This window comes from Triturus cristatus, chromosome 4_1 (genome assembly GCF_964204655.1).
Source record: "Triturus cristatus chromosome 4_1, aTriCri1.1, whole genome shotgun sequence".
Classification (NCBI taxonomy): domain Eukaryota; kingdom Metazoa; phylum Chordata; class Amphibia; order Caudata; family Salamandridae; genus Triturus; species Triturus cristatus.
This window is the reverse complement of record NC_140585.1, coordinates 401,104,152-401,129,179: the sequence shown is the minus strand read 5'-3', so window position 1 is coordinate 401,129,179 and position 25,028 is coordinate 401,104,152. Positions and strand designations below refer to the sequence as shown.

General features: G+C 45.9%; 1 protein-coding gene across 1 annotated transcript in view; it reads right to left on the bottom strand.

Moving 5' to 3' along the window:
- The window catches only part of TTLL12 (tubulin tyrosine ligase like 12), a 207,794-nt gene that overhangs the window by 71,925 nt on the left and 110,841 nt on the right, over positions 1–25,028 (bottom strand). Inside the window, exons 7-8 of the mRNA XM_085652473.1 lie at positions 3,384–3,500; positions 3,104–3,298 (exon numbers count right to left, since the gene is read on the bottom strand). Coding sequence (XP_085508599.1) covers positions 3,104–3,298; positions 3,384–3,500 — 312 coding nt within the window. The remainder of the gene's footprint in view (positions 1–3,103; positions 3,299–3,383; positions 3,501–25,028) is intronic.

Genomic DNA, 25,028 nt, shown 5'->3' with positions numbered 1-25,028 from the left:
CTGCCTTCTAGTTTTGGGCTTGGATGCGTGCATGTTGTTTTTCTTCGAAGTCTTTCTAGTCGCAAGATAGTGTGACTCCTCCTCTTGCAGGTAATGTGCATAATCATTGAGTCCATTGTTATATTGATTCCCCGAAAGACAGGTGAGGATAGAATATGAAGAAAAGCATAGTGTAGTGTAGTGAGAGGTCCATGCCAAAGGAGTTAGCGATAACCCATACGTGTAACTGTAATAAACACAAGGGTCCAAGGAGGAGGATGGGTGCATGTGCATCTACAGCACTACACGTCACAAACAGATACTTACTGGGTAAGTAAGATTTTCTATACGAGACGTGCGGCTGTAGATACACATGCCTAGCATGGACTGTAAAGCAGTCCTTCATAAGCGGTGGCTAACCTATTGGGGTTACAATTGTTTGAAATAATGTGCATAGAACTGCTTGGTCCAGAGTAGCTTGTTAACGAGATAGTACATCTACACAGTAATGTTTTGTAAATATATGTGGTGTAGACCATGTAGCTGCTTTGCATATGTCAGCTATAGGTACATTTCCTAGAAAGTCCACTGAACTCCTTTTTTAAATTAGTGGAGTGAGCTCTAGGAGGAACAGGTAAAATTCTTTTAGCTTTAGCATAGCACATTTGTATGCATTTGACAATGTAAATGTCCAACACGCAATGCCTGACTTAGAAATGGGCCTTCCCTTGTGGTTTAGAAAAAGCAACAAAAGCCCGTTGTGTTTTCCTAAATTATATAGTTCTGTCAATATAGTACATGAGAGCTTGTTTTATGTCCAAGGTATGTAGAGCCCTTTCCACAACTTAGCCGGTTGGGGTTAAAAGAATTGAGGAACTACCTTTGGAAGAAATGTATGATTGGTACAATGGACTACCCTATATTTATGCAATTGGAAGAAAGGTTTTTCTAAAGTTAATGCCTGAAGCTCACTGACACATCTGAGTGAAGTGATAGCAACTAAGATGTTACTTGCCAGGATAAAAACTGGAGGGGGCAGGAGTGAGGGGTTCGAATGGAGGGCCAAATGGTCTGGGCTAAATGAGAAAGCGGAGGGGACCTAGTAACCCCTTCCTTTTGGAGATAATACATGGCTGAAGTGTTGTATGTTCTGATGAGAACTAACTTGCCAATCAGGTGAGGGACGAAGGAAGGCTTTCAGCGCTAGGTGATCAGATAGCAACTCCAGGTGATTGATGTCCAGATCTGTCTGACTGGGTGTCCAGTATCCCTGGACAGTTAGATTGTGGGAATGCGCTCCTCATCTCGTGAGGGAGGCATCCATTGCTATGGTTCTCATCATCTACGAAAGGCCGTCCTTTTAACAAGTTGTTGGTGTTCCACCACTGCAGAGAGTGGCAAGCTTTACGGGTGACCAACACTAGATCTTCCAATTGACCCTCCGCTTTTGTCCATTAATGCGCTATGCACTTCTGCAATGGGCTCATGTTGAGTCTCATGACTGTCATTATGGTGAGCTGGTGATGTGTTTAAAACTGGGGAACGAGTGCCTGGAAGGATTGTATCCTGGCACTATTGGGGCAAGCCAACCTCGGTGTGAGTAGAAGATCACTGAGGTAGGGTAGTATTTGAAGGGGTTGTAGGTGGGCTTTGACTGCGTTGATGGTAAAGCCAAGTTGATGAAGTAGGTTTATGGTGGCCTGAGTGTTGGAAGCAATTTTGCTGAGTTGGGCTCTTGAGCCAGTCGCCTAGATCTGGAAAAACATGAATGTTTGGCTGCGCCTGTGAGCAGCTACTACTGCGAGTCATTTGGTTAACACTCTAGGGGTGCTGTGATCCTTGAAGGGAAGAACCTTTAATTTGGAAGTGTTGACTGTTTATGACAAACCTGAGATGGGGGCGATGTGCCGGGTGAACAGAAATGTAGAAATAGGCGTCCTTGAGGTCGCACACGGTCATGGCATCCTTAAGAGGGACCATGTGAAAGTCCTCAGAGACCATGTATTCCTTTAGGGTTCTGAGGTCCATTAGGGTTCTGAGGTCCAAAATTGGTCTCAGGGACCCGTGTTATATGGGAATAAGGAAGTAAAGTGAATAGATTCCTATGCCCTGCTGATGGTGTGGCACTTGTTCTATAGCATAATTATTCAACAAGAACTGGTCCCCAGAGATAACAGGAAAAGGTATGTGCACGTAAATACTGATTAGTTCAGTGAAAAACGATTAGGTTTTTTAGGAAAGGCCTCACCCACCAACCTAGTTGGTGGCATGCTTCATCATCGGCCCCCACCTGAGGCACAGAGTGTACCCCAGGTGTGCTGCGACGCCCGAACTACAGCGGAGCGGGTTTTGTTTTGGTAAGGTGAGTGTGCAGTGCAAGTGAAGTGCATGTGTAACTTAAAAACAGCTGTCCCAATGGTCCCAGATATCAAGTAAATTAGTTTAATGTTGCGCCATGGGCAGTATTAAAAGGAAGGCGAAGGATGGTTCAGGAGGTATCAATGGCCACCACCATCCTGTGGGGTCAACATGTTTCAGCCAGTGCCTAGATACTGGTGCTGGCTTTCATCAGGACCAAAGTGCAAGAAGTGAAAAAGACAGAATCTAGCAGAGTGTTTAGAACCGTCTATGTGTGGCACGTGCTAAGGTGCCCTAACTGGCAGAGGGGGATGTCCCTCTTAAATCCAATCTCCATAAATTAAAGGGACCGGCTCCATGAGTCTGGAGTGCGGTGGTCTGTCAAAATACCATTAGCAGTTGACAGAACTCCTACCAGAGACCTCCGTGGCCACTCTCCAGCTCCGATGGAAGGTGCCTTCCATCGGAATGGATTTAACCGTAGCGAAGGGAACCACGTCAGAACCCGAATGCGGAAGAAAACAATTTAATAATGGACTTGATGACCATGTGCATTACCGGCTAGCGAAGGAGTCACACTACCTCGGGACTAAAAAGTATTTCTTAGAAGACACACAACTTGCACATCAGATGGCAGGATTATGGTAAGCATGAGTACCGACAGCCACACATGCCTTGAATGTATAGATTTGCATAGTAATCTGGCAGTTTAAAATTAAAATGCGATCACCACAATTCCCAAGCAGAGGAAAAAACCCCAAGGTACCTCTGCTCACGCAGATGAAAAGTTCTAATAAACTGTGGCAGTTCTGTACGAAGGTTGAAAGTGAGAGGCAGCCATTTCGGTCCTTTTGAAGCTCCAACTCGTCTCGATATCGAAGCCAGCATATCTTTGACGGTCAATAGACACTCGCATGGAAACTGATTAAGCATCACATGGGGCCTCTCTTCACTCAACTTTCTGCAAAGAGATTAGCATAAATATAATAAAGTTCAGCCAACCAATATTGCAAGCCAGATGTTACTATAAGCAATCAACCCCTCACCTGTAATCTTTAATGTGACTGAAGTAATACAGGATATCTGCTTCAGCCTCATCATTCGTAAGCTGAAAACGTGGATGATCAACATTATCAAGCACCTGTTGCATATCAGTGTAAACCCTACAGAAAATGAAATATCAAGTTAACAATAAAATCGATCCAAAGTTGGCAAAAACAATTTATTAATTTACTATCCAGAGAAGATAATAGAACCATTAAATGATATTAAATACGATCAAAAGCTTTGGATGCCAGCTCAACACCCAGTTCGGACCATTTATTGACCAGGTTAGGTGACACTGCTACCATCAAAAAACATTCTATCCATAGAAGATGTTCCTTTTCCAGTCCTCTGCTAGAGTTATAGGCTTGAATGACCAAATCCAGAACAACGTCACTCTCCTTTCTGCATATGTCCCCCACAGCACTATTTAGGAGTCAACGGTAATGCTAAATGCTATACAAGTACCATGCTCTCATCAACCAGCACCGTGCCAATGGCTATGTGTCAATTATCAAATCAACTGTATTAATGTCTAAAAGAACACCCAACTTAATGTTAAGCACAAACTCAAACACTATACAATACACAAAAGTAAGAAACCTATCGCACAAGTTACTACTTGTGTAACGATATATCTGTAGGAGACATTAGTTAGTGTCTTGTGCTGTATTTCTTTGAATGTGTGTCTCACTGACTTTGTGTGCGCAGTAAATGCTTATCACTATCTTCTGATGAACCTAAACTGCTCTTCCACACTATCACAAATTTGGGATAATTATATCTGAAAGAGACACGTTAGTGATAGATTTCTTACCTTAGAATATCCCCATGCGTCAGACTGGATCTGGAAAGTTTTGCTAGCAGTACCCCTGCGCATCAGTAGGTGGTGTCCTGCGGCTCCGCGTCCGTCGCTGGCGTCGTGAGCGCCGAAATGACTTCACAGAGACTACTTAGGCGCCACCCATGCACACTGACGTCAGTTCTGTACACGACTTTCCGCGCCAGGAATGCAGAGCCATGCAAGAAACTGACCACTGGTGCCAAGAAACTAGGGCCCGGAAAGGGATGATCTTAACCCTAGAAATCAGTTCGCAGAACGGGGAAGATGGGTGGGGCGGTAAGGAATCTATCACTAACTAATGTCTCTTACAGATATATCGTTACACAAGTAGTAACTTGTGCATCTGAAAGAGTCAACTTAGTGATAGATTCCTTACCTTAGAATAGATACCCCAGCAATACCGACCCCGGTGGAGGGTCTGCAAACAGATTACACCAGAAAGTCATGGAGAACAGAACGGCCAAAAAATGCAGTCTCTCCGGACTTGACTGTCAAGACAGTAATGCTTGGTAAACGTGTGCAGCGAGGCTCACGTAGCTGCCTGACAAATGTCCTGCAAGGGAACTCCATGTACCAAGGCAGTAGTGGCGGCAGTTGCCCTGGTCGAATGGGCACGCAGCCTCACAGGAGGCTGCTTCTTAGCCAAGGAGTAACATGCTTTGATGCACAGAACGACCCACCACGAGATGGTCCATTTTTGCACAGCCCGACCTTTTTTGGCACCCACGTAGGCAACAAAGAGCTGGTCATAAACCCGGAACTCCTGTGTACGCTTCAGATAGAATGCAAGCACACGTTTTGGGTCCAGACGGTGGAGTCTCTCCTCCTCCCTTGAAAGATGCGGAGGCGGAAAGAAGGTGGGCAAAGTGATGGTCTGCCCGATGTGGAAGGGGGGACTACCTTTGGCAAGAAAGAAGGACGGGTCCTTAAAACCACCTTGTCCTGATTAACAGAAAGGAAAGGAGGTTTGGAAGAAAGAGCCTGGAGCTCACTCACTCGTCTGGCAGAGGTGATAGCTACCAGGAAAGCCGTCTTTAAAGTGAGAAGACGCAAAGGACAGGTATGAAGGGGCGCAAAAGGAGCGCACATCAGTTATGTCAAGACAAGGTTCAAGTCCCATCGAGGCATTATGAATGGCACGGGAGGAAACGTGTGCGTAATGCCCTTCAGGAAACGGTTAACAACCGGGGACTAAAAAAAAGAAGGCTGATCTGGAAGCCGTAAAAAGGCAGAGATGGCCGAAAGATAACCTTTGATAGTGTCCAGAGCAGAGCCCTGCTGGGCCAAAGAAATAAGGAACAGAAGGACTTCAGAAAGAGGGGCAGAAAGGGTATCCACAGCCTTCGCTGTGCACCATGCCACAAACTTGTTCCACCTGCAGGCGTATAACGTTTTAGTGGAGGGACGCCTGGCTGCCAGAATGACTTCACAGACTTCGGGAGGAAGATCGAAAGCTGTCATCTGTCACCTCTCAATCTCCACGCATGGAGGTCGAGGCTGGACAGGTTCGGGAGGAGGACCGTCCCCTGCTGCTGCGACAGAAGATCCTCCCGAAGAGGCAGACGGATCGGGGGATCGATCGCCGTGCTGAGTAGCTTGGGATACCAGTATCTTTGAGCCCAATCCGGAGCCACAAGGAGGGCTTGGGCCCAGTCGCGCCAAATATTCTTCAGCACTCTTGGCAGGAGTAGTATAGGCAGAAAGGAGTACAATAGACCACAACTCCACTCGCGACGAAAAGCGTCGCTGAGCGAGTGCCGCCTTGGAAATTCCAACGCGCAGACCTAATGACATTGCGCGTTCTCTTCGGTGGCAAATAGATCTAACCAAGGCTCTCCCCACTGCTGAAAGAGACCTTGCACCACGTCCGAGTTCAGATGCCATTTGTGAGGCGCAGAGCCTCCTGACATAGGGTCCAGGACCCCACACAGCTCTGTTTGTTCAATGCCACATGGCGGTGGAGTTGCCCTCCCAGAGCCGCCCCTGCGGAAGCCACGGCCACGCTGAGGCTGGTTCTGCACAGGCTTGTTGAAGGAACATGCCTGGGTGCCCCTGCCGTGGCCACGAAAGGAACAAAACCCAGGAGTGGCTGGGCTCTTAGTGGAAAGACCCAAGGACTTGGCCGTGGCCCGTGAGCCCTTAAAGCGCTTCAGCGCACTGTCGGCCTTACCGCCAAACAGGCGAGTGGCATCAAAGGGCATGTCCATGAGCGAGCTCTGGACGTCAGGCGAGAACCCATTGGATCTCAACCAGGCGTGGCGACGCAGCGCCACAGTCGTAGAAATCGCCCTGCCCAATGAGTCAGCGGTGTCCAAACCACACCGATTGGCCAACTTAGCCGCATCCTTACCCTCAGCAACCGCCTGTGAAAACACAGCATCGACCTCCTGAGGACACTGAGCTAACACCTGAGCAACTGTGTCCCACACCGCGTGGGAATAGCGGCCCAACAAGCAGGCGGTCTTCACCGACCGCAGCCCCAACATGGCCGACGAAAACAACCGCTTACCAAACTGCTCCAGCTTCTTAGAGTCCTTATCCGGTGGAGCCGTGGGACAAGCACTCTTCGACATCGAGGCCTGAATGACCAGATACTCAGGCGTGGGATGAGTGGTCAGAAACGCGGGGCCACCAGGCGCCGGGTGGTGACGCCTGGTGACATTCTTATCCACCGGGGCCCCTGTGGCCTGGCTGCGACCAAGTGCCCCACAGGACGTCCGTGAGCGCGTCGTTGAAGGGAAGCAGGGGCTCCGACAAAGTTGACGCCGTCTGGAGCACTTCAGTAAGGAGGTTTGTTTTGAGGGCCACCGTGGGAAGATCAAGGTTGAGGACCTCAGCAGCCCGACGGAGCACCATTGTGTAGGAAGCGCCCTCCTTCATTGTAGGTGGGGGAGAGGCAAACCCCGGGTCAGAAGAGACATCGAGGTCGCCGGCGTCCTCCAGATCGTCCACCCAGTCCTGCTCGGAGTCACATTGACGGGCAAGCGGGTCCTCGGACCCCTCCCAGTCATCTTCTACCTCCGTTGCAGCAGGAACCGTTCGCTGCGGCAGAGCCGGAGAAGGGACATACGGCGTCAGAAACAGCGCCGGCCGGGCCGGCACCGTCTCCCAGTGCGGATCCCAGGTAGGAACGAAATGGTCCTGGAACCGAGGCAAGGGTGGAACGAATGGCACCCACTGCGGTGCCGGAGGCGGAGCCGAGGGCGGCGTCGGAGCCGACAGCACAGGACCTCGTGGCGCCGGGGCCCGAGCCAACAGCGTAGGATCCTGTGACGCCGAAGCTGGATCCGCCGGCAGCGTCAACAGGATCTGGACACGGGACCGCGGGGCCCGAAGGCTCGCCGGCCGGAGCCCGAGGCCTAAAAAGGCGGTCCATGGTGGCAAGAAACTCTTGCACCTGTTCGGGGGTCGCCGACTGACCCGGACAAGGCGGGTAGGCCGCGGGACTCCCAGGCTCCAAGGGAGCCGCAGGGGCAGGACCCCTGCCCTCCTCGACGGCATCCGAGGACCGACAGGAGGGGGGGAGGGGGAGAAGAGCATAGAAGAGCGAACATGCTTTTTTGACTTTTTATGTCGTCGCTTACTGGAATCCGAGGGCAAAGACTTGGAGCCCGAGGAGCGACTACCGCGGCCCCGCGAACGGTCCCTGGACCTGGAGCGGCATTGGGACAAGTGCCGGACCTCCAGCAGCTTCCGGCGCCGCTCCCTCAAAGCCTTCGGGGCCATGGCTCGACAGTCCCTGCAGGACCGGGAGTCATGTTCCGTCTCCAGGCAGTAGAGGCAATCATCATGGGGGTCCGCCACCGACATGTTGCAACGGCAGGCCCCACAAGACTTTAAGCCAGGCATCCCTACGTGCACCAGGAGACAAAAAGTCTCAAAAGAGTAGTCAAAAAGTGACTAGGGTACGTGCTCTATCCGGATTTGCGCTTGCTGGCGCGGAAAAAGAAAGAACTGACATCAGCGCGCATAAGAGCCTGCAGGCGGCAACTGGTGGACCTGCCTTGCCAAACCCATGGGTGGGCTCGGCTCTTAAGGGTCTCAAGACCACATGGGCACCAGCGCCTCCCACCGACTTGGGGTGTGGAGCACAGGTCCAGGGGTGCTTTCAGGAGTCAGAGGCTTACTCTGTGGTTTGGTGATCTGGTGAGGAGGGGAAACAGGGCATCAGGTCCACTCTCACTGCTGGCCTGGTGGATCCTGATGTCCGTTGGCAGTAGGTCGGGCTTTGTGCTGTTGGGAGTCCGGACTTGATCACCAACAAGCCTTGGTTGCTAGAACTGCTCCAGTACCCAGGATATTGGTGCTGTGGGTTTAGGGGGGGACTGGTGTCTCCAAACTTGGCAATGAGACCGATCTGACCTCCTGGAGCACAAAGACCTTTCTCCTGTCGTGCTGTTCCTTCAGTGAGCCCGATAGCTAGCAACACTGTGGACTGCAGATGCTTTGCGATGCCTGCAGAAGCAAGGGAGCAGCTCCTCTACTCCAAGGTAGATCTTTCCAGGTTGTAAAGGTGCTGGGCAGTCCTCCAAGGGTTTGGGAGGGGGTCCAACAATTGGCGAAGTCGGTCCTAGCGATGGTCAAAGTGCAAGCCGCCACGCAGGTTTCTGCATCAATCTTGGGTGCAGATCTTCAGTTCTCGCTCTCTTCGGTCCTTCTTTCTTCCTCATTTTCCAGTAGTCGAATCCGATTTCCTGGTGTCAGGGGATCACTACACCCCCTAGATGACCACTTCCTGTGGGGAGTGGGCATCACCATGTCCCAAGAGTTGCTAATTTTACCACAACTAAGTTGGCAAAATCCTAAGTTTCGTGTTTACTTCAGGTAGACAACCCTAGGGGTGTGACTAGCCTGGAGGTGCAAAACGCCTTCTTGCATAGCTAATTTCCTGCCTGTTCGGATGTGAAATGGGCCTCCGGGCAGGGGGTGGCATCCGCCAGGTCTGGGGGAAGTTAGGCTAGCATATCAAAGGCGTTGTGCTCTTTGAAGTTCCCTGCCTTGACATGCTAATTTACTAGCCATCTTGCTGGAGGAAGTGTAAACACCACCTGCCAGAGCAGGCATTGTTTCTAACCACTGAGTGCGGGGCTCTAAACTCCTAGGTGGTCAGAAACTCATCTGTGGCAGAAGGCTGGACAGGACCAGCCTGCCAGCACACTAGAAGAGTAGTGGGGTTCAGGGGGGTACCTCTAAGGTATCCTCTAGGGTGCATGTATTAATAAATCCACCACTAGAATCAGTGTGCATTTATTAATACGAGCGGTTTGATACTAAACACAATAAGTGTCAGTGAAGCAATTATGTAGATGGGTGACTCGTTTTCACAAGTGCCCAGGAGATACCTTAAAATGGCTTCACTGTTCACTTGCAATATCTAGTAATAGCACTACACATCGCAAGGGCATAAATGCCCATGTAGATATGTACTAACATAAAATAAAATGCACTCTGCCTTAGGGCTAATTGTGCACTGAGCTCTGGTTAGTAGGCCTGCTGTGCGCACTCAGTCGAAAATCTGCATCTACCAGCAAAACAGGGGGCAAAAGTGGGGGGACAGCTGCAACAAAAACCTAGTTTCCTACACTAAGAGAGCATGGAAGCCAGAGCAACTTTCAGTCTCTAGTTTTTTAGAGATCTTGTTCGCTGCAAACAGTGGAGGTGTGAAGACAGTGTTTCCCGCATAGGGCAAGAACATGCTGTGGTAGCAGTCAGTTGTTTTTTTCTCTGGAGCTTGGCTTTATCAGCTTCAAGCAAGGTGGCATCGGCAAGGTGCAGAGTGTGCAGGCAGTAGGTGACAGTTACGGGTGATAATCTAGGTGAAGGACTTCTTTAAACAAGTGGTCAAGTGGCAGTCCTTGTATACTAAATCTTATCTGAAATTCGTCATTAAATAATATAAGCTGCACGTCTAGACATTCTGGCTGCGCCCATCCCAATTACAAAATATTAAATGCCTCCTTTTTTAAACAAAAGACACACAATTGATGGACGGAATGCAGAACCAATTAAAACATTCACCCCCAGTCAATAGATCTGGGTTAAATCCATCATTCTTTTGCTCACCATGCCACCCCAGTTTAGACCTGGCTATATGCAAATCAGTCTTGACCCTGTGCCTCATGGGAACAGTCCAGCCCGAACTGCCAAGCCAGGTCCTCCCTGGACCGGAAACAAGCATCCTAGGACCGGTTTCGGGGTTTCACCCCTCTTTAGCCAGGATAGCTTGATTCCAGTGGCACAGTGAGCCCAGGACTCACGTCTGAGCATACCTGGCACACTTAGGGTGAGAAAGCTAAAGACACACAATTGATGGACAGAATGCAGAACAAATCAAAACATTCACCCCCAGTCAAGAGATCTGGTTTAAATCCATCATTCTTTTGCTCACCATTTTTGCTCCTTTTTTAAACAAGCATATTCACTACCGTCACTAAGGATCGGCCACAAAATTACAAAACCGCAGAAGCCATTTGCAACCAACGGTCTATCTTTTGACTATCACGCCCACCTGACGGTGCTGCTCAAAACTGCTCCAAGAACCAGCAGTCGCATAGATTTGAACATAGACACTTTGGGTCTCATAACGATTCATTTTTACCTGAGTTTATGGAAAGCGCTAACGATGCCTGATTTTCAGAATGCACTTTTTAGCCTTATGAAATGCTTCTAATATTTTACAGCAATTTTAACCAAATACATTTATAAAATGGGTTGTACTAGATAAAATTGTATTTTAAGCTTGTTTATATGCATACGCTCATGTAGCTGATTGCAATGGTTTTAATTAACTGAGCAATAAAGAATTACTTACTTATCTGAAATTGGAATTTCAGACATAAGTTTAGGAATGTCTACATAGATTATGTGCATCAAGTTATGCATCCAAATAGCGATAGAGAGACCCCACGTGCCAAAGGGACAGGGCGTTCTATTCTCCAAAAAAAAAAAAAAGTGTAAATTTGCTTTGGTAACTAAAATAAAAATAATTTTTCAACCATATATCTCAAGTATACCACAAACCATTCATCTCAATTATATGAAGAACCAACAATAAGCCTATATTTGCAATGCCACAAGACAGCCACTAAAGGGTAATGGAATGTCACCAAATATTTTTTTCACAAACATAAAAACCATTAAAAATGATTCATCGTACAAGATTCATAAATCAACATATTGTTAAATAACATATTATTCTATATCCTATTTTACATAGACATGTTTATTGATACAGACGGAGATGCAACTTTTTTTTATCCCAATGTTAAAACAAGTATTATATCACATATGTAATCTACCTAATCATACGTACATCATATCCAAGTATAAAAACAATTAAAAAAATGTTCTCTAAACAAAGATTAATAACTACCTTGGCTATCTCTTTTTTTTGTGACAGAGGACATAAATCTGCACTCGTACATATTTTCCAGTCCTGCATTTGCTCCGATACTCAGTTGACAATTTTTCATTGAAATATTTCAGTGATTTCAATGACATTCAGCTCTGGACTATACAAAAGCCACACACATGCATAAATACTTCGACTAGTTTTTATTCTGACTTTGGCAGTAAAAATTGATCTACAGACTTCCTAAACCTATTTAACCAAGCACTGACAGTCCACACTCACCATAAATAATCCAAGGAAGAGAGAGGATCAGGTGAGATCCCCCAACTTCCCTGAACTTACTGCACATAAAACAAAACAAGGGGCCGCCTATGAGACCAGTCCGTCAGAGAGGTCCCGGCACAAGAGTGATTTTTACTATAAAACTCTCACCCTTCATTGAAATCCTTTAGACATGCTTCATCATTTTCCCGAGGAAGTCGGTACTTCCACCGCGGGCTTCAACCTGCAGACGCAGGTATCTCGTTAATCAGGGTTGCATGTAACTTAGTACTATTGATGTCACCAACCCGTGAAACCAGTTCCATGCAAGAGACAAGCTTTGCATGAAATTTTTTTGAAAAAATAAAAATAAAAAAATAGCCCAAATGATAACCCAATGATGACGAGAGGTCGCACTGCAGGGCCAATCACATGCGACCAGGAAGTTGGAGGAGACATTTCCACATAGCTATAAAACTTGCGGCTGCATTCGAACAGGCCGACGAGGAGTGAGGCCGCTTAGCTGATTGAGACCGATGTTTTTTGTTTTGTTTAAGAAGTGGGTACTGGAATTAAAAAAAAAATAGCCCAAATGATAAAGCAACGATGTCGAGAGATCTGACTGCAGGATCAATCACATGTGACCAGGAAGTGAGAGGAGACATTTCCCAAGAAGGCATAGTTGTGTATTACAGAGAACTGTAGTGATAAACCAATATAAAACCGTTTTTCTTTCTCTTTTTTGTGAGTGTGAATATAAGAACACTGACCCTCACTTTTTCTAAAGAAAAGAGGTGAAGAGCTAAATATATCCGTAAGGAGTGTGTCTCCAGACCATGTATACGGTGCAGAACAACCTTACTAATGATATGGCTACAGCGAGAGAGTGATGACCTAAAACTAACTAACTAGGAGAGTGGGCCAGTATCAGGACTCATTAGCAGCCCGCAGTTATATTTACCTATAATGTGCCCGGTGTGACCCTATAGACAGGTGTCTGGTTGATGGTTTAAGCAAGAGACAAGTGGTCTATGTAGATATATACTAAGTAAAATAGCATAAAACAGTGTGGTGGTTTTCTTTTCTCTCCAAACTTACCCATCAATGATTTAGCCGGTCAGGACGTAAGCATAAAGTCTATTTATGGTATGGATGAAGTATGATGTGCGCGTAGTGGTAATTCCCCACTTGTCTGACAACAAGGATCCCTGTGGATTAGGCAATCCACAGGGATCCTTGTAATACTGGTCCTGATTAAAGCCTCAGTATCTTCTAGGAAGGCTGTAACATGTAGATGGCGAGGAAGGATACTTGGGTAATTAGACCCCACATCATGTCCGCATTTGTCTTTAACACTGCGAAGGCAATATTCTGATGATAAACTTTGCTGCAGGTATGCCTCAGGAAACCTTTTCACCATTTACTGCTAGGATCCCTTGAAATATCTGTAACCGTTTCCTGAAAGAGATCCGTTTAAAGCCCGTGGTGGAAGTATCTGACTCCATCGTGAAAACTGTGTTGTGAGATGGACTAAGCCACGCCCTATTTACAACACAAAGTTAGCATAACCGAGATCATAGTTAACAAGCAAGCTTGTTGTTTCTGCTGCGCTGCACACGACACTGTTATGTGTTATTCATTTTGTAAAATGCTGACTCGTCTTTGCCTTACAGAATAACAAACGGTTGTTATACATTCTTAACCGTGAAATGTGCCCTTGGTCTGTACATCATGCAAAGAACGCGTCTGGGTCACTAGAAGGTACAGAGTGTTGTGTTTAGATTGATCGTAGACACTTGTTAGACATATCATGCATACAGCTGCCAATGTTTGAAGGACAAGCGTCTTCAATATTGCAGAACAGTTTGGTTTTACATTCATTCGAACAAGAAGAGCTGATGCATGCTGTGAGAGCTGATCCTTTGATGTGATTCGACTAAGCTGATCTATACGGTATGGGGTCCCCCCTGTTAGCCTAAGAGACTTTCTAATAGTCTAATAATAATAATGTATTAGATTATAGTGAGAGGAGTGTGGCCGTATACCACTGTCATTAATAGTATGATTGCTCCTTTCATTCTATATGGTATTGTAATAATGCTCATGATTCTGATCTGTATTGTTAGTCTGCTAGTGTTAGCCAAAGTACTGCATCTTAGGACGCGAGGTTTATAAAATAAATTCTTTAAACTTTACCGTGTCTGTATTATTCAGTTGTGGACTAATAAATAAGTACGAACAGGTATTTCAGATTCCCACCACTCCTGAGAAATATCTAAGTCGCTTGTTCTGGTTTGTCTATACATTGGGACCACCTAGCTTGATCTAGGTTAACGAATGAGATACTAAGCTAGTCGGATAAGGGGTTCTGGGTTCTGAGGAGAGTTTTCTGGTACACCACAATTCTCTGAGGTCCTGGTCTCCTGCTCATAGTTCTGTGCAAAAGCAGAATCCCTGCAACATGGCGCACCTAACGTTTGGTCTTAACGTCTGAGACGCTTTAGTAGTGCTAGTTTTAGTCCACAACAACCCTCGCTCTCGTTTCCGGAAAACTTGAGTGACGGTTTAACCTACCTAGGTTTAGACTAAAGGTTCTATCAAGCTTGAAAATTAAAAAGGTTATAATTTTTGAGCCCAAGTGCTACTGAGTAAATCGTTGTTCTTCTTTACGGAGTCCTTATGGCGGTTAATATTCCCGCTCATAGTAGGGTTCCTCTGCGCGCTCATCTGAGGGCGTATGGGGTACCTGATGACGGGATGTCTGTAGTTTTTGTGGTCAGTGCTGATACCACCTACCCGTATGAGTTGTTTTACTCATGGGTGACCTTTGTGGAGGTGGATGCAGACGATAATTTGTTCCACGAATATACAGCCTCGGCTGTACCTGCGGCTTATACCCCATATCGGACTCTGGAAATTCCTATTACTGCCTGGCAGCATACAATTTGGTTTAATGGCGCCCTCCCCCATGAGGTCGTACCGGCGAGAATGGGCCCGTTGTCAATTGCGGGAGCTACATGGCCAGTACTGGCCGGATATACTCCACACCCACGCTACCTGACGGTGGGAGTGGGTGATTTACGGACGCTGCACACAGCCCTGATTACGGTCCATAGGGCTTTAGTGCATTATGTGTCACGCACTGTTCAGGTGGGAGCACCTGCGGCTGCTGGACACGGGGCGGATCACCATCACGCAGTGGTGATTAGCCCTGTTATGGTTAACGCGGTTGTCGGCAAGCGCCCCCTCAGTAAGGATGAATTTCCTTACTGGCTTGCAGAAAAATTTGATCAATTAGAAGCCGTGTTTCCAAACACTACACCTGTGGATAAACACAGGATACTCACCATTACTTTGCCCAAAGACCTGGTCCCCGAGCTTGTGGATTGTGACAATTGGGGCAAGATCTTTGCTGCGACATATTCGAAGTGCTACGGCACTCCGTCTATGGCTGTACTACCCTCCGTCATCAAGAAAGTCATGGTGCGGAGGCAGCTATTGAGTTGGGAATGAGGCTTGTCGACAGTTTCGATGTGGTTTGTTCCATGGTAATGGGCAACCTCAAAGGAGATGCCATGCAGTTCCAAGTTGGCAATATGCTGGAGCTTTTGGCTGATGAAGACAAGCCTCGGCAATTCGCAAAAATTATTGCGAAAGCCTACAGGATGGTTGGACGTAGTGCCTTAGGTGTAAAACCCACCATCAAAATTCCAGATTTAGTACAACAAACTAAGTGAGTTCGTCTACAAAAGACAAAAAGCCCAACTTTCCTAAACAAAGTTGGCGAGCCAAAAAACAAGAGAAGCAGCAACAGAAACAGGTTTCTCGTCCTGCCTCACCGGTCCAGTCGTATAGTGAACGCACTTATGATTTGCGCGATCGTACTCGTATTAAGTCACCTGATAGGTTTCAGGTTTCTGAACAACGCTCTCCTCGTTCTTCACAGGAAACATCGACTTCGCACTCTGGTGGTGGAGAGCGTGGAAGAGGACGGGGCACTCAAGGTCGAGACCAGCCCCGCCAGACTGACGGTAAAGGCAAGCAGGAAGACGCTGCCAGACCACGTCCACCGTTTCAGAAAAAGAAAGTTGCTGCTATCTCAGCGAGATATGCCTCAGATGGTCAGGACACAGCTTCGGAACCTGACATGGGCACTAACGCTGCTAGACAGCGCGGCGGAAGTTACAGTAGTGCGGGAAGCATTGCGTCCATTTCTGGAGGCGACAGCAACTGACATATATGTGACAGTTGAAACTGCTGATACTCGCGTGGCCCCCCCAGAAAGATTATTTGAAATAGTCCTTAATATTGAGGGTGACATACAACGCAAAATTAAAGGGGTTTTTTGGGATAATCTTACCACCACATATGATATTCTTTTGGCGGAGAAAGATTGGCCTCCGGCTTTCATTTTGGACGCCCCTAGGGGCGAGGAAGTTATACTTCCTTCCTTTGGGCACGCAGTGCCCACGGAGGAGTCTACTAGGTTGGCCGGGGAGTGGGCGCAGGTGCTTGCGCCTGCGTTATATCGTAATCAGGTTGGCTGGGATAAATGTTCTCCCAATCACGAGATTCCATTGCGATCCGATCCCCAGCCTCAACCCCAATATCCCATGCGTCGCGAGGCTAGACCTCACGTCGCGTCAATCCTTGAGCAATTGGAATATCAAGGAGTAATTGAGACATGTGTGTCACCCATGAATAATCCTTTATTCACTGTGACGAAGCCTGACGGATCGTACTGCCTAGTTTTGGATTACCGGCATTTAAACTCACATTGCCGGACGTGTGCGGTACAGAATACTCATAGTTCGGCTCTCGTAGATAGTCTTGTGAGAAAACGTTTCAAAACTACGCTCGACTTATCCAATGGCTTTTATTGCCATAATCTGGCCCCTCTTAGTTATGAGTGGACAGCATTTACCTCGGGTGGTAAACAAAAATTGTTCAAGAGGCTCCCGATGGGCTATAAGAACAGCCCTGGAGTTTTTGCCGCTCGCATGGTCTCTCTCTTAGAGATGGTAGACCCGGAAGCGTACTCGTAGGTCGACGACATCTATCTGACAGACGACGAGTTGCTTCCACACCTTGCTCGTGTGGATAACATAGTGACTATGTTTGCAGACTTCGGTTACAAGTTTAACTTTAAGAAGTCGCACATTGCGGAATTTACAGTGTTGTTCTTGGGGTACGAACTCAATGAAGGTCGAGGCTTGGCACCGCAGTTCCTTGAGAAATGCGCAAACCTTCGTATCCCTACGACACTGAAAAAAATTCAATCCTTGCTGGGTTTTCTGAATTTCGGTAGATCCTACATTCCTGATTATGCCCAGCGTATCAAGACACTTTATGCCTTGATACAACCAACTTATACCAGATCTTGCTGGCTGCCAGAGCACTCGTTGGCATTATATACTTTGCAAACTGATCTTCTTACAGCTAAATATCTAAAAACTCGTGACAACCATACCAACCTGGTCATTAGAATTGTTCCAGGCGCGGAAGGTTTCACGTACTTAACGTTCAATGAGGGTGACACAGTCCCCATTGCTTACAAATCTCATCTGTACACTTCGGCTGAGCTGCGATTTTCCACTGTTGAAAAAGTTTTGACAGCAGTTCAGATGGCGATCCTAAAAGAACGAGCGCTATCACAAGGAAAGCGCATGCTGGTGGTAACACCGTTTCCTGCTCTTGAAGCAGTCACTAAAGCTAGTGTACCTAATTCTAAGGCTTTGCATCCAAGGTGGATACAATGGGCGACCTCCTTAGCTTCGCCTGACGTCGAATACATCTTTGATGCAGCGTTGCGGACTCAAGAGAGTTTGGAGTATGAATTCGTTCATCCAGCTCCACAGTCATTGCGCCCTATCGAGGAATACCATTGTGTCATATACACGGACGGGTCTGCGCAACCCGCAACTGGATCAAGGCACGCTTATTCAGCGGCTTGCGCAATTGTAGTCGGTACTTTCATGAATGGAGAGTTCAAATCTGATGCAGTGCATACGCAGTCATTGGGTGATTGTACCGCACAACTGGCGGAGCTACGTGCTCTAGTGCTCGCACTTGAGTTTGCTGATCACAGTCACTACTCTTATAGTGAGTGACTCTTACTACTGTGTTCAATCATACAACGACAATATACTTTTTTGGATTATGAATGGCTTTCGTGACTCCAAAGGTTGTTCAGTAAAGCATAAAACAATTTGGGCTCGAGTGTCAGAACTCAAAGGGAGTTTGCCACTTGTGGATGTAATTCACACTCTTGGTCACCAACGAGTTGGTGTCCATGCTGTCGGTAACAGTTTGGCTGACGAGGCTGCTAAAACAGCAGTGGCAACATATTTAGTAGCAGCAGTTACAAGATCAAAATCAAAGATAGGTGCAGACATCTTAGCAGCTATTGCGGCATCAGAGACAGGGACAAACTTCCCTAGAGGTTTCCCTTCTCAATACCATTATCACTTAAGTCCTGATAAAGTCCCATTAGTGAGGATTAACGACGTTGGTGATAGATTGATTCCCAACGCGGACTGCAGACCAAATCTGATAACAGCTGCCCACGAAGGTGTTGCGTCTGCGCATGCTGGAGTGTCAGCAACTGTCTCTCTTTTGCAGCAACGTTATTGGTGGTACGGTTTGTATAAACAAGCGCGGGCTTATGTACTTAATTGTGACATTTGCCAGCAGATCAAACCTTCGTCTGTTGCGCGTCCACCTCCAATGCAGCTGCATATATCTAATCAACCACTACCGTGTGTTTATTTAGATCACTGCGGTCCTTTTACCTCTGATACTGCGTACAAGTACATCTTGGTTGCAGTGGATTCGTGCACACGTTTTCTGTGGGTGTGGCCACAAAGGAGTGCTGATGCCAGGACTGTCATCAAAGCATTGCGTGTCTTTATAGGGAGTTTTGCGTGTGGTACCCTTCACTCTGATCAAGGCCCGGCGTTCGCCTCTAAGGCTTACAAAGAGGCTATGAGAAGTTTGGGGGTCCAAGTCAAATTTTCGTCTCCATACCGGCCTGAGGGCAATAGTGTTGTGGAACGGATGAACCATGACCTAAAGCAATCGTTGACAGCCAAGGTGTTAGGTACAGGCCGGAACTGGCTTGCCCACTTGTATGACGTCCAACGTGCACTTAATAATCTCCCTAGAAGGTCTCTGGGTGGGAGGACCCCTTACATGATGCTCTTTGGAGTGAGAATGTTTGTTCCGGACCTTGACGGTCTAGACATGGCGGCGGCTGCCGCCCCTTTTGACCTGGATGACCACTGTGCTGTATTGCAGAATCTACAAGAAGCAAGAGACACTCTGGCAAAAGAACACGTGCCCTCCGCATCAGAAGAAGCGCTCCTGATTCCGGTGGTCGGCTGGCTACCTCGAGTTGGTGATCTGGTCCGTGAGAAGGTGGAGAACAAGAAGGAGTTTGGCCTCTCTTATCGTGCACCAGTCCCAGTGCTTGGAGTATTGGGTACACGTACAGTTGTTTTACCACCACTTCCTGGTCGCAAAGAAAAAAGGTACATTTCAATTGAAAATGTCAAGTTACACAGGGTGGCCGATTCTCCATAGTATGACACCTTCGGTTTCCTGCCCTTCAATGCTGAGAAACTCTGTTGTGGTGCCACCCTCTATCATCGTGCCTGAGGTTTCCATTGAGATGATCACAGTTCATGATCCGCCACCTACTGCTGGTGGTTTGCCCGCTGATCCGGAGTATGCTTATCCTACGGAAGTCGCTTTGCCCCTTTTAAATACAACAACAGTTACCCAGTCACGTTCTTCCTTTGAAACTGAATCATTGACTTCCACTGTCCCTTCCAAAATCTCTATATTTTTTGCCTGGTTCAAGAGACATTTTTTGGTTGCACCTTGGACTTACATCTGGTTGGTGCTGATTTGTATTTTTTTATTCATGACAATTGGCTTTGTGGTAGTGTTTTTTAGACTTATCAATGGACACTACCTGAATGAACGTTCTACTATTCAATTAATTGATGGAACTTTGGCCCCCCATTCCTCATCACACATCATGAAAAGAGACCAGACGTTTGTGAACATCACCGCCTGGCATGTACGTGATGGGATTGCTTGGGATGCGGTGAACTTTCAAATTCATGGTCCCACCGAAGTTATTAATGTGCCAACTGTTTTTCGTGTTTCTATGGGTGATGTAGTTAAACAAAACATCCGCTCAGATGATTGGGATGTACAAGCAATAGAAGCACTGTTTTCTGATTTAAAATATTATGCTGCATTTGATGCTGAAGATCTGTATTTAAATACTGCAAATTATGAGGAGCAGTTTTGTTTTCAAAATTATGGCACACATTTCCTACACAGAGCAAATACTTTCAGAAATTTTGTAAATTTCACACAATGGGGACATTGTCCTGTCCCTATGCCTGGCAGCTCTGCCACTTTATTGAAAAAATTCACATACTTTTCGGATTTTAGTGTGTCAACCCCTGAATCTTTTTACTTTAAGGTAGCGGAAGAACCCTCTTCTAAAGTCAGACTGACACACACCAAATTATTATATTCCAAAGCCTTTATGGAGGAATTGGCTATTGGAGGTTATGACGTATGGAAAGCTACTATCGATCTTAAATCGGTTTGGGGAACTAAACCGTGGCAGGTACAAGGAACAGAAGCTTTGCATTGTGCCTGTCTTATCCCTAACCATATTTTATTTTTAAATTCATCTATTTTTCAGACAACCTGTTTTGGATTGGCTATATCTAAAAAATTAATTTCCCCCTCGATCCCTGATCTGGGTGCTTATCCTGGTTGGGAAAATCACTCAGATCTGTCCCTTACTGGGTTGCAGTCGCTTGTTTCCAATGGCACCTTCAATATTTCAACATTGAATCCTGAGGGTTGGCTGGTATGGCAAACAAGCTCAGATTCCGGTCAACGTCGATTTCTAGATTTGACCCCGGGGTATACACAACTTAGGGTTGACCCTCGTTTCACATCTTCACACACGGTGACTACCTACTCTGTAGGTAAGTTATGTCAGTCATGGCTGCAACATTCCACATTAACTTCAGTTAAACTTCATTTGTCACATTTAAATGAAAAAATAGATTTGAATGATTTCATTAAGGGTCCTGTTAATGGTAGGTCTAAACGATGGGCTTATGCTATTTACAATGAAGTTTGGAAGTTATCGCAAATTGAGGCTGCTTCTAGATTACGTGCTATTGACCAGGCCAATATGGAAAAAGTATTGGCTGTGATAGATAATAGTATTAACACGTTGTCTTCAAGAATTTATACATTAGATAATATTGTTTCTTCTGTTGTAGACATTGTGCAAGATGATGTATCTGTGTTGTATCATGGTCAAAATCAATTGCCTTCAATTATGCAGTTTGCATGGACATTGCAAACGTTAAAGGCAGGGAAAGTCCCTTGGGATTACATGAATATTTCATCGTTGTTCCTTCCGTTTAATTTGACTGACAAACAGCAGTTCATGTCCATGAAAGATGCCACTTATGCATTGCTGCACATTGAAAAATTAGAACCTTTACCTTTTTCTGTAGCTGAGTTAAATTCAGCCGTGTGGTTAGTACACGGATTAGTAACTTTACCGTTCAGTTTGTTCAAGTTTAGTTCGTGCATGAAACATTATGCTATCGGCAGATACGAACAACTTGGTGATGCGTTTCTGCATGAAGTTTGGTCACTTCCGTTCACTTACAGATGCGTGAGGGATGGCAAGGAAGTTTACTTAAAAGGTGAAGAATGCAATTCCGCTCCTGATCACTCTGTTTGCAGACATATACAATTACATGGTGCTTGTAATATACACGCTCCTAATTTAGCTTGTGTCCTAAAGGGGATTCCAATGCCAGTTATAACGTCTTCTTTTAAGCTGCTTGCCAACGGTAGTTATTTGCTTTTAAATAGTGAAGCTTGCTGTGGGATGTTAGTGGGTATTCCTTACATAGTGACTGTTTCACAAAAAGTAGTTTGCTGTAATAACGTCCTTTTCCCACCCCCGCAAGGCCGACTCGATATATCCATCTGGCCAGCGATTCCAACCTTGAACGCAGAGTTCAATAGGATGAGCAGAATAAGGGCTCTTTTGTCTAAAAAAGAGGTTGCGTTAACTTCATCCCGTGAAACATTGCAAACACACGCACTGAGGTACAAGCTCTTTTAAATACTGACCTCCCCCTCCATTTTGGAACTTTGATTCAGACTATCTTTAATGCTTCGTCTACGACTGGCCTTGTTCATTTTTTTAAAATTGTGGGCTCCGGCCTCGTGACATCTTTCCAGACTGTTTTTGGTGTGATCCCCGCATTTTTACATTCTGTTTTTTCGAGTGTCTTCGGAGGGTTCCCCTTGCTCCTCGCTTTGGTGGCTGGGATCCTTTTGTTGATTTGCGCTCTTCGCTATGGCTGCACACCGGGAGCTGCAAGACAGAATGCTGCGCTTGCTCCATCTTCGTAGCCGGATGCTTGATTTCTACGGCACCTTACCACTGGCGGTATTAAGCGTCAAGTATGGATTGTCTTTCCGGTTTCCCTTTTTTACGTGTGTGCAACCTGTTTTTCATTGCCTAGATTGTCCTTTCCAATGGGCTCTGGACTTGTGCCTGTCAAACTTGGCGTCGCCTGACCCGGATTTTGATGAACTAATGTGTCCCTTAGTGGCTCATGAATTCGACTGTTCTGGTGTCGTGTTTATGGCTTTGGGTGCGGCACACGGAGTCCGTGGAAACTGGGATATCGAAGAGGCAGCTATTGATTTCCTTGAAAGGAGTTATATTGAGGAGACTGACAGTTGTCCTATCATGGTGCTGGATGCTCCGATAATTGACGAACATGTATGTTCCTTTCACTTGCTCAACTGGATGGCTGATACTTTTGCGGGACGCTCCAATGATTTCCTCTTGGAAGCAGTCGCAACTTACGGTACATATACCTTCATGGATTGACATTGTCAATGCAGCTTGCATCCAGAATTATTAAATTTCTACGAAAATTTTGCTTACCTTTTATCACATCATTTTTTCATTTTTTAAAACGAACATTTTTTTTTATTATCGGACTTTACACTTACCTTATATGTCCTTGAGTCCGTTCTAAATCACTTGAACTCTGCGTTCTTGATAAATGTATCCCTATTGGTTAGTGCTCCGATCATGGGGGGGGTGTGAGATGGACTAAGCCACGCCCTATTTACAACACTAAGTTAGCATAACCGAGATCATAGTTAACAAGCAAGCTTGTTGTTTCTGCTGCACTGCACACGACACTGTTGTTATGTGTTATTCATTTTGTAAAATGCTGACTCGTCTTTGCCTTACAGAATAACAAACGGTTGTTATACATTCTTAACCGTGAAATGTGCCCTTGGTCTGTACATCATGCAAAGAACGCGTCTGGGTCACTAGAAGGTACAGAGTGTTGTGTTTAGATTGATCGTAGACACTTGTTAGACATATCATGCATACAGCTGCCAATGTTTGAAGGACAAGCGTCTTTAATATTGCAGAACAGTTTGGTTTTACATTCATTCGAACAAGAAGAGCTGATGCATGCTGTGAGAGCTGATCCTTTGATGTGATTCGACTAAGCTGATCTATACGGTATGGGGTCCCCCCTGTTAGCCTAAGAGACCTTCTAATAGTCTAATAATAATAATGTATTAGATTATAGTGAAAGGAGTGTGGCCGTATACCACTGTCATTAATAGTATGATTGCTCCTTTCATTCTATATGGTATTGTAATAATGCTCATGATTCTGATCTGTATTGTTAGTCTGCTAGTGTTAGCCAAAGTACTGCATCTTAGGACGCGAGGTTTATAAAATAAACTCTTTAAACTTTACCGTGTCTGTATTATTCAGTTGTGGACTAATAAATAAGTACGAACAGGTATTTCAGATTCCCACCACTCCTGAGAAATATCTAAGTCGCTTGTTCTGGTTTGTCTATACATTGGGACCACCTAGCTAGAGCTAGGTTAACGAATGAGATACTAAGCTAGTCGGATAAGGGGTTCTGGGTTCTGAGGAGAGTTTTCTGGTACACCACAATTCTCTGAGGTCCTGGTCTCCTGCGCATAGTTCTGTGCAAAAGCAGAATCCCTGCAACAGTGTGATGAAGCATGCCTTCAGAATTTTCTGAGGTGTGAGTTTTATAGTAAAAATCACTCACGTGCCAGTACCGCCCAGACAGACTAAACTCGTACGGGACCTCCAGTTTTGATTTATATATAGTAAACATTACCCCTCAGCAACATGCCTTTAAACAAATTATTTTGTCAATAATGCTTTGGGGACACACCATGGGCACATCTGCTTCCACATTCCATTTACTAAATGTTTTGTACCATAAAACAATACACATACCAGTTCCCCTGTGGCCAAATTCAAGTAATAAGTATAATCGTGTCAGAAAAAGATTGTATTCCCTTATCAGCTTCATCCATTTGAAGACTGATTTAACGTATCAAGGCTACCACCGATATTGAGAGTTTGCAGGCTTCAAAACATTAAGTGCATTTGGTGCCGGTTTGTGTTCTGAAGGAATACATATTCTTTAAATGACCCATGGATGCTGAAATCAAACCATACGACTTCGACAGACAGAATGTGAACATTTTTACCAATTACAAAAACAACTATCACACAGCATAAGTCAGGTGTACAGAGTTATATGCACAATTTGTCGTCAAAGGAGGACTGCAGGGACATATGGTTTGCTAATTTCACCTTGTATGCTGAATTACAATATTTTCCTTAGTCTCAAGAGTATTCTAACTTCAACCCTACCTTATGTCTACTTTTCGCAAGCTCCAACTGTAGACTTAAAATGATTTATTTGTAAAGGGGACAGAAGAGGCATAATGGCCACAGCTGCCGACTTTACAGCTGGGGAACCAGGTTCGAGCCTTGGGGGGAGCTCATCCTCCTGGAAATTCTAGGCAAATCACTCATTTCTGCCTACAAAAAAATGAATACGTCCTTGTGTAATATAACTGGTGCTCATGTAAACCGCATCAATACTTTCGTGTCGAGTCTGCGCTGCATGACACTACAAAAAAAAAAAATATTCACATATGCTCACACAGAGTGTGATGAGTGGGAGTGCACATGCCTTTCCTTACTGGATTAGATAACAACAAGGAGAGCACCCAAGTTGGAAAATCTGCATATAA